The sequence below is a fragment of the Pleurodeles waltl genome, chromosome 1_2 (assembly GCF_031143425.1).
Source record: "Pleurodeles waltl isolate 20211129_DDA chromosome 1_2, aPleWal1.hap1.20221129, whole genome shotgun sequence".
NCBI lineage: Eukaryota > Metazoa > Chordata > Amphibia > Caudata > Salamandridae > Pleurodeles > Pleurodeles waltl.
Genome location: NC_090437.1, coordinates 890,567,783 through 890,586,538, shown reverse-complemented (window position 1 = coordinate 890,586,538; position 18,756 = coordinate 890,567,783). Strand labels below are relative to the sequence as shown.

Genomic DNA, 18,756 nt, shown 5'->3' with positions numbered 1-18,756 from the left:
CTCGCAGACAATTATACGGTTTTTCTATTAAGATATCATTCAAACGGCCAAAAAGGAAAAGTGAGGTGTCCCAGCAAAGAGAGATTATGTCCTCACTAGGTAGAAGATTTGAGTGGGTCGGATTCTCATGTTTGCCGCATTCATATGAAATTGTTGACATGTATGACCATCTGAGTCTGAGGCTCTTCCATTGGCTAGGTTAGTCTGGGCACATTTGATTCAGGTCCTCCCTGCCCAAAATTAGATCTCGACTGAATCCATTGCCCAAACATGGTAAACTACTACACAGTCATTTCAGTTTTCGATACTTTAATATATATTTCAAGTAGCCCAATGGAGTTGGAATGTATTGTTGGGTTGGCGGCTGTGTGAATGAAGAGGTGAACAATTCAAACCAGGAATGTACTGATAGATGTAAGTATAAATCTAATGATGGATCAATCAGAGTGTATGCTTGCAAGTCTACCTGGTTGGGTGGCTGGATGCATTGATGGGTGCTTGGTTGAATAGATGGACGGATGGAATGGGCATTGTGAAAAGTTTATTTTATTAAGTCTTCTTAATGTCAAGAATGTATCTGCGTTCCACTCTAGGCCTGTAACTGCAAATGGTTCAATATGGCAAAGCCCTGGATGCTATTGTGAAAAGTTATGCCATCAGGAGCCACCAGCCAACACTTTGCCTTGAAAACTGCACTCTATGTGTACTAATGACTTCTTAATATTCTTTGGACAATTTTAGAAAGTGTGAGTCTTAAGACAGCCCAAGGTCAGCTGGTTAAAACCCAGCATCACATACATTAAGGCCTGGTCCTGATCAATAAAGTATATTATATATGGGATGTAGTGGTTTGACAGAATAAGTCTGTTTCCATAAATTCCGTTGGGGGGAAGAGAAGGTGAACGGTTATGAGCAGGTTGTGACAGGATTCCTCAAATATAATTTGTGGCAATTTAATAAAAAATCAAGTAGTGCTCACTCTTTACTAGAAAATAACAATGAATGATTGAAAATATCAAAATAAATAGCATACAATTCCCAAATAAAGAGAAAGGTCCATGTTCGAAGCAACCAGGATTCCTATAACATCATTACATTACTGAGGCATTACCCAGAGAAACATTATGAGAAACCTCATTAAATTATTCAGCATCATTGCTGTCCACAAGGGAGTCAGAATATGAGGACTCAGTCTTTGGGCACATACAGTGTGCAGTGGACACAGCAGAGATGAAGTTAGGATGTCAAAAGATGCTAATCCTAATTAGAAAGTTTATGGTACATTATCAGAGTCGTGCTCTATGAATTGCACCCAGGTCCCCACTGCATTAAGAAGTGTTTGCCGCAGGGCCAGTAAGGCTTGATTTAGGGGTAGCAGTCAGCTCTGGTAGCTCCCAAAGTGCTCTGTGCATTCTGATCCTTATGTCTTTAGCTTCAATGGTTTGTGCTGGCTGTAGGAATGGGTATAGAAGCCCTTACAGCGTTTTGGCCATGCACTGTCAATAGTTGACATATATTCTTATCATATGGGGTCATCCTACCTCTCGCACTGTCTTGCACAAAGTACAGAGCAGATATCACATGTTCCAGCTGGCACTCTCGGGTACACTGAGCAAAAGACCCTGCTGAATCCCATTCCTCTGGGTGAACAGTCCAGCAAGGACTTATCCAGAGCACCACACAACTGCAGATGATCCAGATAATCCTGCAGGATCCCCTTGCTCCCACAGGCGACTGCAGAAAGCCCCATTGGCAGGTTAACCTCCTCTTTCACTCACATAGAAGGTGGGTCAGATCTCTCCTCCTGCTGACCTGTTCTCAGCTGGGGAGCTGCGGCCTCTGCTGAACTCTCCCCAAATGGTAAATGTTGAAGAGTCTTGCTGTTTAGTGGGAAAGACCCCGCTGGAGCGCTCAAGGAGATGGGTCATGAGTCCTAAGGGAGACCACCCCACATTCAAATGACCTTAACAACCCTGGCAGAGCAGAGCAATATGTGTATTCACATGTACGTTTCTCACAAAGCAGCCTTATGGATGAAGGCCATACTTCCTCCGTAGGAGAGCAGTTCCGTTGTTAGTCCCTGGATTTCAGTTCTGTTTGTGAGCCCTCAGAGAGCCGTTCACAGAGCAGTCCTGTTTGTTAGCCCTCGGAGAGCCGTTCACAGAGCAGTCCTGTTTGTTAGCCCTCGGAGAGCAGTTCTGTTTGTTAGACCTCAGAGAGCAGTTCACAGAGCAGTCCTGTTTGTTAGCCCCCAGAGAGCAGTTTACAGAGCAGTCCTGTTTGTTATCCCTCGGAGAGCAGTCCTGTTTGTTAGCCCTCGGAGAGCAGTCCTGTTGGTTAGCCCTCAGAGAGCAGTTTTTTTACTTAGCCTTCAGAGAGCAGTCTTGTTTGTTTTCCCACGGATAACAATCCTGTTTGTTAGCCCTCAGAGAGCAGTCCTGTTTGTTAGCCCTCAGAGAGCAATTCTCTTTGTTAGTCCTCTTAGATCAGTCCTGTTTGTTAGACTTTGGAGACTAGTCCTGTTTGTTATCCCTCAGAGAGCAGTTCCATATGTTATCCCTCAGAGAGCAGTTCTGTTTGTTATCCCTCGGAAAGCAGTTCTGTTTATTAGCCTTAATAAACACGTTCTGTTTGTTAGCCCTCGGAAAGGATATTTGTTTGCAAGCCCTGGGAGAGCACTTATGTTTGTTATCCCATGGAGCAGCTAACAGCCGTTCTTCACTGCAGTCGCACCCCTACAGCACCATATATAATTTTCTCAGAAATAAATGGAATGAAGCTTTTAAAATGATACTCTGCTATTGGTGTATGTGGATAAGGTCAGAACAATTGCAAACATGAAACTCCAAAACAACCACATTACTAGCAATTTACAATTTCATTTCGCAATCGCCATCTGACAGATAATTTACTTTCTGCAAGCTCCTTGTTGCCTAGACCCTTGTTGTGCTACAGAGCATTTGTGTAATACATTTCGGCGTTTCCAACGGAATATAAAATAGTGATGGAATTCCAATTGCCTGAAAAGTCAAGTATGTCACAACAGAGCGAATACATTTATGTGCGACGTGGCTACGTCATTTTGAAGGAAACCGAGAGGAGCGATCGTTTGCGTGAAAGCAGCTCAGTTTCACCTGATGGTGGTGTTTGTTGCTCGTCTCTGATGCTAGATGGCGAAGCTCTGAGACCTGCGGCTGGTGCTTTCCACACATCACCCTGATAGGTGGGCATCCGATTGCCAGGAACTTCTTCGTAATATAATTAAATAAGCTGACATTTGCAGCTTGGGGCCAGGTCCACATTGTGGCTGTGGATCTGAGGTAATACTGGTTCAATTAGCAGATGAATAAAGGTGCAAGAAAGGCGGATCTCCGTGTGGAGTGCTGACAAAAGGCTATTAACGCTCCACAAGAGTTAACATTCTTTGAAGAACAAGCTTGCACCTTGCAGTGGGTAGAAAGCATTCCTACTGTGTAGAGCTAGTGTTCATAATACATCATGGTATGATCATTTACTACACCGTAGGATACGCCAGCTCAAAATTCAAGACTAGATTTTCTGGACCTTTTTCATTCAGACCACCGAATAAACGGAGATTTTCACAACAAATCTTAAAAATGATTCCCCTTGTATGATACACAAAACATTGCAATCCGCATCAAGCCATGGCATTGCAGATAATGATATCCCGTGAAATCGCAATAGAATATGTTTATTCTTAAATATATCATAACACTTAGACAATCTAATATGTTTATGTGTGTGCGAGATCAGCACTGAGTACAACACTACATATTTCTATTTTGTTTGTTAATTACAATTTACGATAGCTTATTTTGCTAAGTAAATATGTTGATCAGTGAAAATAATCATTTTGTTTCCCTTACACTTCCGACATTCTATTACTATGCTCTAAAACGTTTTGCAGCACGGCTTTAGTGCCTCATTTAGAGATTTGGATACGTAGTAGTTGATCAGAAATGTGACTTCTGTCCTGTCTGTCTTATCACAAGTGTACTCTAGTCACAGGCACTTTGGATGTGCTGAATTGGATATCCACTATGCTTTGATGGTACCCTGTACATCAAACTCTAAATAAAAACCTAAGTGTCTAACGTGTAACTGCAACAGTATAGATGCAAACTATAAGGGCGAACTTGTGCATAGGCTTGCAGTATACGCAGAATGCAGTATAAAACTATACATGCACTGTGAGCCTTTATATTTTACACAAGCCACTAGACATAGGACACGTTTCAGAAAGGCTTTGTCTAGAAGAACATGAGTGCTTCAATGTAAAAAGCAAAAATATATGTAGGATTCTTGAATTAATTCGATGGGGATTCCTCAGGGCGACACCCCTTTATATTTCTTGTTCATTGTACATTTAGTACAGAGACCCACCATACATGGATTCGTTTTGGTATCACCTCAAAAACAGCAGGTCATCCCAAACTGATATGTCACATCCCTTCTGAAAGGGCTTCAAGCAGCCTCAGTCATTCTTTGCCCTTATTGGCCTTCATCGGTGAGGTTGCAACTTAGGTCCATATGCAGAGCGAGCTGCAGGTCTCACATGTGAGCATACCCACACCACTTAGTGTGCCTCACCAAGAAACTCAAAAAGAGATTGGTGAAATACTTAAAATTAATATCTACCACTAGTAGTTACTCTAAGCCACATTCCATTTGATGTTTTTTGTTAACTGTGCCATTGCATAGAGGTCATACCATATGTGAAACACTCCTGGTCTTACCGTAAATAGGGCAGTTTTTCCAAAACTCTCCTCTGGAGATAACATGAGCAAATCCCATACTTTTGCCAACCCTGTTGGTCCTCATCAGGGAGTTGCAGCTTATGTGCTGTGGCATAGCAGGCTATGGGACCCACGTCTGGCACATCTATGCCTCTTAAGATAACACACTAAGATATTTAAAAAAAAGAGCTAGGTGCATTGTATGAATTATTCACAATCAGTGATGACTCTTCTGTGTTCTACTCCATCTGTTTTATCGTTATGCTATTCCAGAACAACCAACAATATCCAAGATGAATGCTCATGGCGTCTGAGAATTACACCATCCACCCTGTTTTGTGTTCTCAAAGACATGGGCTGTAGAAAACCTGGAGATGCTTAGAACGTCTTTGAAATGACATGAGCAACTCTTTGTAACTTCCCTTTAGACTTGAAGATCTCAAACATGTTGATGGCATCTCTAAAACTGTTCCAGTACAAGTCTTTTTAAACGCAGTGTACCAGGGCTATGCAAATCTGTTTTGTTCATAAGAATTTCTTGATCCTGAGGAAATATATCTGAATGAGGGACTAAGTTTATGTGTGCACCACAAGTTTAGCAATGATTCCTATTAAACTGATTGTTTCTAACTTGTATAATTCTAATTGTATGTCTTTCTTTTCTAGGGCATGGATCTCAGTCCCCAGACTCAGGTACAGTCTTCCTTCTAATTCCTCTTTATATCTAAGTATGGCTAAGACAGAAACAACAGTGCTGCTTGCAGCGTTTCACAAGAGTGTGGTCAGTGGTCATAACGTATGTAGCACTGAAATAGAGGATACCACTCGCTCCCCCCAAATCCATGTTGTAATCTGGATTTATAATAGGTTTTCTTGTATAGTCTCAAAGATCAATACAGATCAAACCCATGAGGGCAATTCAATGATAAAATACGTGCCACAGAGATCTGTGTGCAATGTCAACCTTCCTTGGCTTAAATGTTCATTGGATTCCTGAGCCTTTTAGTCTTCCAATGAAATATGCTCTGTTCAGTGTTAACAACAGGTTATTTGTTTCGCTAAACTGCAAAACTGTGACAAAACCAGGTAAAAACAAGTGTTGTCATTGTTTTCTCCAGACACAATGGGTCCCATTCACAAACCTTGGGTGCGTAAAATAACCCATTTGCAAACGTATATCCCCCATGAGGATTAACAAAACTTGTAATAGCTTAATATTAAGTGTTAGAAATGGGGTCTTTGGTTGGCAGTCAGGTTACCCCCTGTCCAGGCAAGGACCCTCACTCCAGTCAGGGCAAAGGAGAAACACACCTGGTTAACCCCCACTCATCGCCTTGGTAGCTTGGCACGAGCAGGCAGGCTTAACTCAGAAGCAATGTGTAAAGTATTTGTAGCAACACACACAGTAATACAGTGAAAACACTTCAAAATGTACATCACACCAGCTTAGAAAAATAGGCAATATTAATCTAAATCAAACAAGACCAAAATGACAAAAACCCAACATACACAAATTAAAATATGAATTTTCAAAATAATAAGAGTCTTACTCCATAGAAAAAATGGAAATGATGATTTTGCACAAAGTACCTAGTTTGCGTAAAAAATAAAGCCGCATGGGCGAGCGTGCATCGGAAAATTCAGCAATGCATCGATTCCTTCCTCGCAAGGGAGGCCATGTGTCGTTTCTTCTCAGGTCAGGTTGGCATGCGTTGTTTTTCTCCCTCCCAACAGATCGATGCATTGATTTCCGGACGGGGCACCTCGGATTCGCAGAGTCAGGATGACTGACTCCCATGGATGATGCGTGGAAAATCTGGTCGCACAGTGTTAGAAAACCACGCTGCATAGAGTTTGCAAAGTTATCAGCAGCCGCAAGCTGGTGTTGCATGTCGTTTCTCCAGCCGTGATGCGTCGATCTCCAAGCCGCGATGCAGGTGGAGCATCTAAAATGTCCCCGCACGGCGTTTTGTGAGTGGATTTTCAGCTCTTGATCTGCCAACTTCACCTTTCAAGGGCCCAGGGACTGGATAGGGCACCACTTGTCAGGGCAGGGGTCTCAGTAGAGAGTCCAGGTGCTGGCAGAGGAAGTCTTTGATGGCCCTGAAACTTCAAAACAGGAGGCAAGCCCAGTCCAAGCCCTTGGAGATTCTTCTGAAGCAGAAATGCACAACAAAGTCCAGTCTTTGTCCCCTTTCACAGGCAGAAGCAGCAACTGCAGGATAGCCCAACAAAGCACAGTCACAGGCACGGTCAACACTTCTCCTCAGCTCTTCTCCTTGGCAGAGGTTCCACTTGAATCCAGAAGTGATCTAATTTTCAGGGGGTTTGGGCCCAATACTTACACCCCTTTCTGCCTTTGAAGTTGGTAAACTTCTAAGGGGAGTTTCTCTTGTTTGCAAGATCCTATCTTGCCAAGGCTAGGCCACAGACACACACACCAGGGGATTGGAGACTGCATTGTGAGAGGGCAGGCGCAGCCTATTCAGGTGTAAGTGACCACTCTTCCCTCCACTCTAGCACAGATGGCCCATTAGGATGGGCAGGCTACACCCCGCACCCCTTGTCTCACTGTCTAGAGGAGATGTACTAACAGCCCAGCTGTCAAACTGACCTAGACAGGGAATCCACAAACAGGCAGAGTCACAGAATGGTTTAAGCAAGAAAATGTCTAATTTCTAAAAGTGGCATTTTCAAACTAACTATCTAAAAACAAACTTTACTTAAAGATGTATTTTTAAATTGTGAGTTTATAGGCACTAAACCCCATATTTCTGTATGCTCCCAAAGGGAATCTGCACTTTAAAGTTGTTTAAAGACAGCCCCCATGTTAACTTATGAGAGAGATAGGCCTTGCAACAGTGAAAACCGAATTTAGCAGTATTTCACTATTAGGACATGTAAAACACATCAGTACATGTTCCACCTTTAACATACACTGCATCCTGCCCTCGGGGCTACCAAGGGCCTACCTTAGGGGTGCCTTAAATGTATAAAAAAGGAAGGTGGGAACACTTGCCAGGTCGATTTGGAAGGTTAAAATTGCACACACAGACAGATCAGTGGCAGGTCTGAGCCATGTTTACAGGGCTACTAATGTGGGTGGCACAATCAGTGCTGCAGGCCCACTAGTAGCATTTGATTTACAGGCCCTGTGACTTATTATGAAATCTTTGATAACATTTTTGTCTTCCAGGAGCCATATTACAGAGGTGCCCCAGGGACACAATGGACATGTATACCCGCTTTGTGCGCCCCCGGGGCACTTTGGTATTACAAAAGGGGCCGCAAATGCTTGTGCGGCCCCTTCTGTAATACCGATATCGCTGGCGCACATGCAGCGCTATCATCAGAGGGTGTTCCCTCATTTGCATAAAGGTGTGGCCCCATGCAAATGAGGAAATCCCTTTGCCTCTGCACCCACACCATATAACAGACGCAGTTGTAGAGTCAAAGAAGCTCTCAGTAGGCACACTGACAGTTTGCGCCGGGTGCACCTCTTAATAGGAGCACCCGGTGCAAACAAGGAAAATGCACCATATGTGTGATACAGCCTAAGATCTCCAGAGGACTGGGACCAACCACCCAAGTTAATTGCCCAAGGTGCAATTTTGCTAGGCAAGGCAATCAAGTTGGTCCCACTTGCTACTCCAAAAACCTGCTCAGCAGACATTCATAGCTAGCTGGTTTGACTTTCGTACAATCTTCCCAGATACAGCCTGCAGCCTTGCCGCGTTGGAGGATTCTAAGCTCCAAAATAGACTAGGTCCGAATGTAGAAATCTTGACCTGGCGAAGGGGCAAACAGTGTCTGATGAGAGGACGTCCCTTAATATGAAATTTGAATTTTTCCTGCTTGAAGCTTTTCCTGTCATAGCCAACAGCTCCAGCAAAACCTCATCCAATGTCTATCTGGCTTCAAAAGGATCCTCTTCAGATACCCTCTGCAACTTTGCCCGTTGGAGGATTCCGATTTCCTTTTCAGAGACAAAATTAAAATTATTGAACAGGATGAACCTGCCAGCAGTGGCTTATTAATAGGAGCGTCATGACCACGCTCCTCTTCTCATTGCCTGCCAAGCACTATTGGGCCATTAGTCTGACCCTCGCTCAGCACAAGGGTCAGACAGAGTCACAGCTCTTCCCACAGCTGAATAGGATAGTGCACATGCCCCAGCACAGTTTTGTTTCAGGTTTCTCTATCACCTCAAAGTCTTTGAATCCTGCAAAGCTGTAGAGCCATACTCACCCATAATGCACAGCACCCTCGCTGATTGAACACAGCACAAGCACTATAAGCTCAAACCCTGTACTTCCTGAGACTACGTCAATCAGCGATGGTGCACCTTTTCCACCCAGTCACTGGGCGGTGTGGTATCAGCACCTGTCAGTGCCTCAGTGCACCCATCATCCTTTGCACTACCAGCCCGGAGCTTGGAGATCTCCCTGCCAAGGGGTGAAGCTATAAGCTAAACTACTTAATAGGTCCACTCTAAAAACATCAGACATGATTAAAACATTTAAATTTGTTGCATTAGCTATAAGACATTTTAGAGCCAGTAAGTGTCCTGCATTGTCTGGAAGACAAGCACAGTTTGGATTTCTCATCATACAGCCGAGTGTCATCAAAAGGAAATAACGCCGATATCTGGAAACTTCCTGGAGTGCAGGGGGTTGTTAGAAGGAATGTACTAACAGCATGGCAAAGGAATGGAGGAAAATATGTTACTAGTACATGCAGCATGCAAAGGTGGCCATGCTGTAAGTAGTACATTCCTCAGGTGAGACTCCACTGACACTGCCCCAGTCCAATGTTCTCTGTGTCTTTAATGCCTCTAACCTGGTATCCTCTCCATAGAAGGGAATAGATAAGAGAGGAGGAAGGAGTTGAAACATTGGAAAGAAAAGGTTAGAGGAAGAGTGAAAACAAATAAAAGCACAAAGCATAAATAAGTGCAACAGAGAGAAAGAGAATATACAGGGAGAGAGACCTGTGTAAGAGCAAGTGTGTGTAGCTCAGCTTATCTGCATCTATGTACAAGTGGTGGGCAAACAATTCCACTCCGCCGGCAGAGTTTGCGGGGTTTTGCCCACTCTGCTTGGAGCACCGAGTTCCAGCAGAACTCTGCCAACCACCATGTGGCGGAGTTTTTTCTTGCATGCAGCTCACCAACGTTAAGTTGGCGAGTGAGAATTTGCATCCCCTAGTGTGATTTTTGGGTGCTAGAACACCTCCCAGCGAGATTTCTTAACACAGGTGGGGTTTGCATTGAGAAAGATGCTGCTCAAGTAACAAAATCTCCTCTAGCAGCAGAAAGAAGCAGCACCCTCTGGCACAATGCATGCTCCTGTTTGCACTAATTTTATAGTGCTGAACAAGCTCCCAGTGCTAAAATTAGCACAAGCAGGATGACATGCCTGAATTCCACCCACTCCCGGATCTCCATGGGGTCTCCCTTAGCTTTATGTAACTCTGCAGAATTCTGCGGAGTAAAACTTCACAAGTTCCACCCAGGTCTACTATATACACATAATAATAAGTATATTGGGGCAGGGAAATTGGTTCTCAGGAGCACTTTGTGAGGTAATTCCGTGACATAGGAAATTCAAAACATGTAAAGAAATGAGATTACCTCGATATCTATTTTGTTCTGAACGAGAGCCGCAAATAGGATGCACAGGAACTTAGTTATTTCAGTGATTGCAGTTTATTAAACAACAAGACTTAAGTGCCAGATAGGCTAGTTGCAGAGAAACAGATAGATAATAATATAGTCAGGACTTGATGTAAAAGCACTGATTTAGTAGCTAAACCCACCTGCTGCGGTGCTATGGGCTATAAAAGAGCATCTTTGAGCAAAATGGACAACAATGCCTGCTGAACATCTCTCAGGTATGCCTCCACACCCTCCCTTCTTAACCACACTTTCAATCTAAGTACGCAGAGAAAATAAGATGGCTTGTATGATTGTAAATAAAGCAGAAGCCCAGGAGCTGCTTTGCCATATATTCCATAGTGAAGCTTTTGCATGTTGAAGGAAGGTTGGCTGTCAACACCCCTGAGAACGCACATTTAATTCCACATGATTATCCTTGGAATATTTCAGGGTCATCCCTTCAGAAGCAAAACAAAATGATCCCTTCAGAAGGTCTGCATTTTTAAGGAATTATGTTAAATATTATGCTGTATCATGCAATATTTGGCACTTTCCCCCCAAAATATGTCATATGTCAACTTACTAAAATGAGGTCATGCTTGTTGATTTGCCCACTAGCTTCAGTAAGTGGAGGCATTTGCACCCACTTTTAAAGGTTTACCAGCCACCACTGGAATCTGCCTGGTATATCTATCCTGTGTGTGTCCTGAGCCCCATAGTGCTGAGCCTGAAAGTGCACCTAGATTCTTGTAACACCTAGGTTCTTGTAACTTGAGAACAGTGATTACCAAATGGTGCTTTACTTTTTCCTGGTACTTTTTAAGTCTTTAAAAATTCATACCTCTAGTTCCCCTCATTTTGATGTCCTTTTGTTTATTACATTGTACTTATAAATTGGAGTGGGAATTAAATGTAACTCCTTAGGTACTTCTAAATGCTTTCCACATTTGTATTTAACTCTATAGGTACTTCTAGGTGCTTTACACCATTTCACTAAGTTAATCTTGTCTGCTTTTTGCTATAGCTACCAGGGGATGGGCTCAGGTTTAAATTATTGAAACCTTTGCCCGGACCTAACAGGCTAGTGGCTTCAGAAAATTTGGCTGATTGTTAGCCACCCTAACTAGTAATTCACTTTCTTACATATACAAAACACAATTCAGTAATATGTAAGGATCATTATGAGTTGGAATCAAATGGAGCCAAAGGATAAAAATATACTAAACATTAGTGTCAATGTATTATATTAGGGGAATAAAGGAAAGAATAATAGAAACCTTTTGGAGCAGCAATGCACAAGTCAGGTGTTTAAGTGCCGCTTAACCTGCTTCTGAAGCGTTCTCAATTTTCCCACATGAGCTAACAGAGACAGAAATATATTAAACTATCTCATGATCACATAATTAAATTTAGTGCAGAAGCTCGACTAGAATCGGTAACTATCTCAGAAGGCAGCTCCTTTCTCTATATAAGACAAACATGTGAAACCAAAATGATAAGGAGTTAAGGTCTAAATGGTTACGAGGAAGTGGCACACATTTATTCAACATGAAATGGGAACAAAGGGTTTGAGCAGATCTTCCTCAGCTGGTCAACAGGTACTGTTTTATAATGTCATACTTAGACATAAGTCCTCATTACGAGTGGCCAGCCTGGGGATGGGAATCTTATTGCACCTTTTAAAACGAAATTAACACAGGGATACGAATTTAAAAGGTTCAATATTACAAGTCGTGCCATTTGAAATGAGGCATAACATACAGATTTTGATTCATTGTGCACCAAAATCCGCATTTACTGGTATTTAGTGGACAAAGTCAGCATGTTTTAGCTGTCAATATTTATCTTGGAAAATGACAAGAAGGTGGTAATTAGCACAACATTTTTAATTCCAGTTACACTGCAATCCCTGTGCAATTAGTAGTTTGCGCAAAAAGCGGCCATTCGTGATGAGGGCCAAAGTACTGAGTTTTGCACATTTTTTGCAAGAAATGACTGTCGGCAGCATATGTACTACTGCATACAGCGTAGCTCTGAAACATTGATTTAAAAAAAAAACTATGTAAATCTACCTTTTAATTATGTGGACTTTTGTGCCTAACATCATCTAGGGTGTCCGAACTACCTATTGACCATTGTGATTATTGTTTTATTGAAACAGTCTAAATTATCAGAAGAAATCATAATGTATACTGCATGAGAACAAGGTGATTTTTTTAAACAAAGCACATAAATCTGCCATGTTAAGCTGAATGCTTTGCTTTTTTCAGAAAGACACAGGTTTGATGGGCTAAGAAGGTGCAACTGATTTGGTCTCCATTTACTAAAGTAAATCATTTAGTACTGTACTAAATAACAAACTAATGCATTCACTGATAAGCATGGCCCTTGATATGACTGGGTGAAGGCTAATATGGAATACCCACTGTCCTTTTGTAAATTATATAGATAATGAACTCAAAACTTGTTTTCTATTTGCTAATGGTACAAAACTGGCAAAGGGATTAAAATCTGATGACAAAGGGAACATTTGCAAACAGCTATTATTTACTCCTAGTGTGATAAATACATCTGATGCTGTGTTTCTTTATACAAGTGACTCCCAGTCCACTCTCTATAAGGTCACAGTTCAAGGAACTATAGGTCTTTCTGGCATATCTTTTGGATGCATCTTATTTACTACTTAACTTGATGCTTCAAAGACTTGGTGCCTGGTCTTGGAAGTTCTGCCAGCTGAAAATTCTTGCATGCCCAACTCTGACACAAATGTAAGTTTGCACATTTTTATTTTGTATTTTTTACGACTAGAAAATATTTTTCCCATGTTGAATGCCTTCGCCTATCCCTGTGTTAAATTTAGGGGTGTTCCTTCCCAATTTCCTCTCTGGACAAGCACCTACTCCTGCCTTTCAAAGGAGCAACTTCTATTTGCAGAGTAGGAAACGACTTGCAATATACACTTCCGTACCCACAAATTTAGACATTTGTAATTACATACACAGGCTGCCCCACCATGGAACCCCCCAGAATACCAGGCCTAGCCCTAGCCTAGCCCTAGCTCAAAACCTGTGAATGCAAAGTCTGTCAAACAGGCAGAATTTCTGTGTCTTCTTGAGTCAACTTTACAAATTCAAAATTTTGCCATTTCCCATTCTGTGAATCATGATTGGTATTTGAGGTTTGAAAAGTGGTCAGTTTGCCAAAATTCGCCATTATTCAATAACAATTAATTTAAGATTAAATGCCTATTACCTGTCAAATTAGATAATGTTTCGCCTGCGTTTTTTCAGCCATTACTTACCCATTTCTCGGTTAAGCCTATAGAGCACCACATATAAAAATACATATTTTAGATTCCTCATTGTAATTCTGCCTATGTTACCTGATCCATAAATTTGATTAAAACATTCAGCAGCTGCTTTTTAGATGAATATGATTCAAATTGCTTAAGAGGGGCAAAGGTTATAAATTGCCAAAATGTCATAGAGGATTAGGCCCTCATTTAGAGGAGGGTGAAAATGTAGCATGCACCAAAAATCGACAGCTGCCTAGTCCGCCACCCCTTATTCCCTCGTCCTCATTTAGAGTCAGGAGAAATTCTGTTTTTCTGGCGCAGGGACACAAGTGACTCCAGCCATTGCAAACTCCTTATCGGTAATCTCACTTCTGATGAACAACCATCTGCAAAGCATCTGAAGCCTCGCCATGTCAGGGCAAACCTATTGATGTTCTCTATTCGTCCACTGGACCCCCATGTATTGCTGGGCAGTCCCTGGCAGGAAAAAAACAAGTGCCCCACATGCACTGGGAGAAAACTCCCATCATGACATAGATGCTTGCTTTGAGATGTTATTTCTGAAAACTGAAAGTCTGCAAACCTGTAATAATCCATAATTAAGTTTGCATACTCTAAAATTCGCCTTTTTAGCATTTTGTGATTTTATTACTTGCGTTTATTGCCTGTGTAATGGTTTTAATTAACCTAACACTGTTAAACAAATAAACTGAAATTGAAAGCATGCAAACCTGCCCACTATGACATGGCAGGGCTGTCGGCATTGCAGTTTTGCCAAAAGTTGTGTCCATCATGTTGGCAGAAGCACTTTCGCTTAAAAATTCTGGCACAGCAGTGATCTCTAAATTTGGTGAGTCTCGATCTGCCATTCGAACGGATTGGCAGATGAAAAGTTGTCATTCTGTGTAAAGTCGTTAGTGTAAAGTACGTCGGTGTTTTTACTTTTGAAATTAAAAATGCAACTCGTTTCACTAAGTACAGTAGTAGGCATTGATTAGATTGCTTTGTGACCCATGGGCGCATTTTTTTAATTATTTCCTCCGGCTCCTTCAAACAGACACATTTATTATTTCACAAAGAATTGAACAGCTTCAACCAGGTTGTTTCTTATAGTTATCCAGAATGTAAAGTATTGTCCTGTTTGTATCAGAGAGTGTCTTTATACACAGGATAAACTACCTGTCTGATTGCATACAGACCTGAACACGTGTAGTCTTATTTCTACCTATATAAATATAGATTACGTACAACTAGACTCTCAATCAATGCAGGCTGCAGAACGCGGTGTGCAAGGCAAATGAGTGACAATTATTCATGAGGAACAATTTGTTTATTGAGCATTTAGAGCATCTGTTGGATGTGTTGTGGAGATCAGAGGCAGAGCTCGGAGCTGGCATAATCCCATTAAAAATGCAGTATTTCCTAAATGCTCTAAACTTAGAATTGGATTTTCTGACAAAAATCAATACCCGCTCTGAAATATAATTGAATTGCATGAAAATGAAAAGATGATTTAATAGCATGTTCTTTCACATTATTAGAATATGATGTTAGTTTGAAGGCGAAAGAGACGGAAAGGGAGTGAGAGATATAGAAAAAGGTAAGGAATTGTTAAAATCTAAAACGGAATATACAATAGAGCCTTTATATACAAACATGTATGTACCCATTTATACATAGTCACACCAGCTAAGATGCATTTTATTTTGCACTGTGTGTTGGACAGATGCAGACACCTTAGCTGATAGATGTATACATTTTGACAGGTCAAAATACAGATGGATTAATGGGAGGATGGTGTGGAGATTGACAAAATTGCTGACATGTACATGACTAGATGTCTATTTTGGTGCATGAATGGGTGTGTCATGCATATCCACTGATGGATAGAGAGCACACAGATAGAATAATAGACATGGATACACAAATGCACAAACAATAGGTAGACGAGTAAACCCATAGATGGAAAGATGCATAGGTAGATTTGTCTCGGCAGAAACAGAAACATAGATGGAAAGAGTCCTGAAGTGGGAGCAGAATAATGAAGGATGCCTATCTGAACCATCTGTGCTCTCATGTGAGGTTCCTTTTCATCGTATAGCCTTTCGAGTTAGCTATTCATTCACCATGTTCTCTCACTTTTAGCCAAGGTCTTCCGTAGGTCCCTATCCTTTCAACTCATCTGCAGGAATTCAAACTGTTGTGTGATTTGCTTCTTTACAGAGATTTGGAGGTCATACAACGACTCGCCCAGGGATGCACTGAATGGAGATGCATCAGGATCATCCCTTGCATCAAAAGGTTTTAGAAGTGTCAGACCCAACCTCCAAGAAAAGAAATCACCAACCCAGGTAACATTCACACACGCTACCTGTACCATCCATCAGTGCAGCCATAATAACTAACACGTTCTCTTATGCTTCTCAAAGTGAATGGCATTCCACGCAGTGGAGGGAGGAGGTTAGCAGTGATATATCTCTATCAGTGTTACAACATCATTTCTATTTGTGAACAGGGATCCCTTTTAAACAGTGGGCTTTCTATAGGTTTAACTGTAACAGACCCACATAACTCACTTCTGCAACAAGGTACAGTTCAATGAGAAGGAAACTGCATTCATGTTTACTTTCAACAAGCATTTATCCTTTTTGTGGTTCAAAAATCAAAGGCTTGATCGACCAAGGATGAATTTGCATAACAAATCTGTCAAAGTAATTGGCAAAAGAAAGTGGCATATAAAGTGCTGAAGAAACACACTTTCACATGTTTTGATCTTTGTGTTTGATCATTATTTTGAGCTCCACAGTCAATCCAATTCATCACTACAACTTCCCATAAATACATTAGCACAGGACCAGAACATTGACAAGCACCAAGGGCAATCAGCGAAGACCCACAGCCCTCATGGCAGCTGTACAGTTCATCATACAAGCGTAGCACTATAATCAGCACACATTAAATGAACAGGGCAAACACAAACAAAGAGCATGCTCATGGCACAAGTGGTGTCTACATAAGAATGTATGTAAATTACATTTTCTAAACCCAACTCACATATATGACTAAACGCAGAAACCTTCAGCTAAATCCATGAACTAGCAAACGAGTACAAATCATAGGGAGAGGGTGTCATTCCTCCTGAAAAAGAGCACCTCACTGAAAATGACAATATGTTTTAAGAATAAGGCTAAGGTACCTTGATTACTTATAACAGAGCTACAGCTTGAAAAATATTGAAAAATATGACGTGCATGAAATGGAAACATTCAGCAGGCTTATGAAAAAGAAATGCAATTGCTAGAAAACAACATATATAAATATATATATATATATATATATATATATATATATATATATATATATATATATATATACACACACAGTGTGCGTGTGTGTATGAATACGTATGTGTCAGACTGCCTAGATGAGTAGAATTATTTGAATGATGACATTAGAGTGGGCTACCAATTGTTGGAGGTAGGTTTAAGCAAAGTTCTGCTAACCTGATGTAACCTAGAGTGGTAACCATTCGGTGGAATCTTATTTCACCATTCTTCGAAGCTGGCTGTTTCATCTGTCTTGAATGATGCTCCTGGAACTCCGGAACCAGGTACTATGTTACACTCTGATGTGCTAAAATATTAATTTACACTGTGGTGATATTTTCTGAAGACGCAGAGACTTTTGATATTTCTCAGTGACCCGTGTGTGTTACACAGGCCCACAGAACTGTTAAGGGAATTCCCTGCGATTTTATAATAAGATGTTCAGAAGTACCACCTCGGCTATTTTCCCCGCCTCCGCGTGAGCCATGCCTGCATGGGATGCTCCGCGTTGATTACAGCGGGTTCACGCGCTTTCACTCTGTAAGGGTGATTGTCAATTGGTTCTCTTGCTGCTCCCGCCTCCTAGGTGAGGCTTGGCAGCGGCAGTGAAAGAGGACAATACTCCTGCTCTGCTTGCTTTCCAAAGACTCATTGTGCAGTGAAGGCTGTGTCAGCAACGAAGAAGAAATTCGTATGAGCATATTCAGTTTCGTTCTTGTTTGAACTGCTCTTAGAAAGAGGGCATCACTATGCCTAGAAAGTGCTGGGGAACTTCTCCACTCCCTGTTCCCTTGTCTATGAAAAAAGACACAGCAAGGTTCCTTTGTAATATTGATAGTAATCAGACAGGTCTGGCTTGTACAGTTGGACCTGACCTTTCATAACACTGACTGAGACTGGTAGAGTACGTGTGCGCCCTCGACAAGGAGATGTTTTAGGTCTGTTTTATTTTCTCTCGGCTGGACTGATCATAACTTACTTCATTTATGCATTGGAGTGAGATTCCCATGACCAAAATACACAATAGCTAATGTTATAGGGACAAACTCAACGTTTCTGCTGCCCTCAGTTATTCATCCTTGTAGCTTGCATTGCTTACGCTAGCATATGCCAATCAAAATGCCAATTTGCTAAACTGTACCAGTACACTGACCTCTTCAGTTCAACTGTGGAATGACCATGTAAAGAACCTGTCGTATGATGGACAGTTGAAAGCAGAAAATGAAAACAAAGGCAACATGAAAGGCAATGGTGCAGGGCCTATAGTGAAAACCTTGCCTTTACTGCAATCACAAAGTTATAAAACTGCCATCATTATTGTAGAGTCCGATTACTTAAAGACACAGATCTCTGTTGTGAAAACCAGCCCTAAAAATATTTCAAAGTGTGGAAACCTTTTACATGAATGATCTGTTGAAACCATCATTCACCCCTCTGTGTGACAAGTTAACCCTTTTTACACAATTTTGGCGATTTACAAAGACATTATTTCTTCTCAAGACTCACTGAAGCTTAAGGCGAGTTGAATTGACTTGGTCACCTTTAAATGAAGTATTGCTGAACCCCTCAGACGACCAAGAAATATTAATGGCATCTCTGGCTGAATAGTAGAGACAACAGGGCCCTTCATTGTGTCATTAAATAATAACGATCAATTACATTTTTCAGAGATAGTTGTGGACCCTTCTAGTTCAGTACATATACACAACTATAAGGCAGTTA

General features: G+C 41.4%; 1 protein-coding gene across 30 annotated transcripts in view; it reads left to right on the top strand.

Annotated features, from left to right (window-relative positions):
• The window catches only part of SORBS2 (sorbin and SH3 domain containing 2), a 673,099-nt gene that overhangs the window by 355,809 nt on the left and 298,534 nt on the right, over positions 1-18,756 (top strand). For all 30 annotated transcript variants that reach the window (XM_069200010.1, XM_069199993.1, XM_069199974.1 and 27 more), the window contains 2 exons: positions 5,424-5,450; positions 15,932-16,059. In XM_069200010.1, the coding sequence (XP_069056111.1) occupies positions 5,424-5,450; positions 15,932-16,059 (155 nt within the window). The remainder of the gene's footprint in view (positions 1-5,423; positions 5,451-15,931; positions 16,060-18,756) is intronic.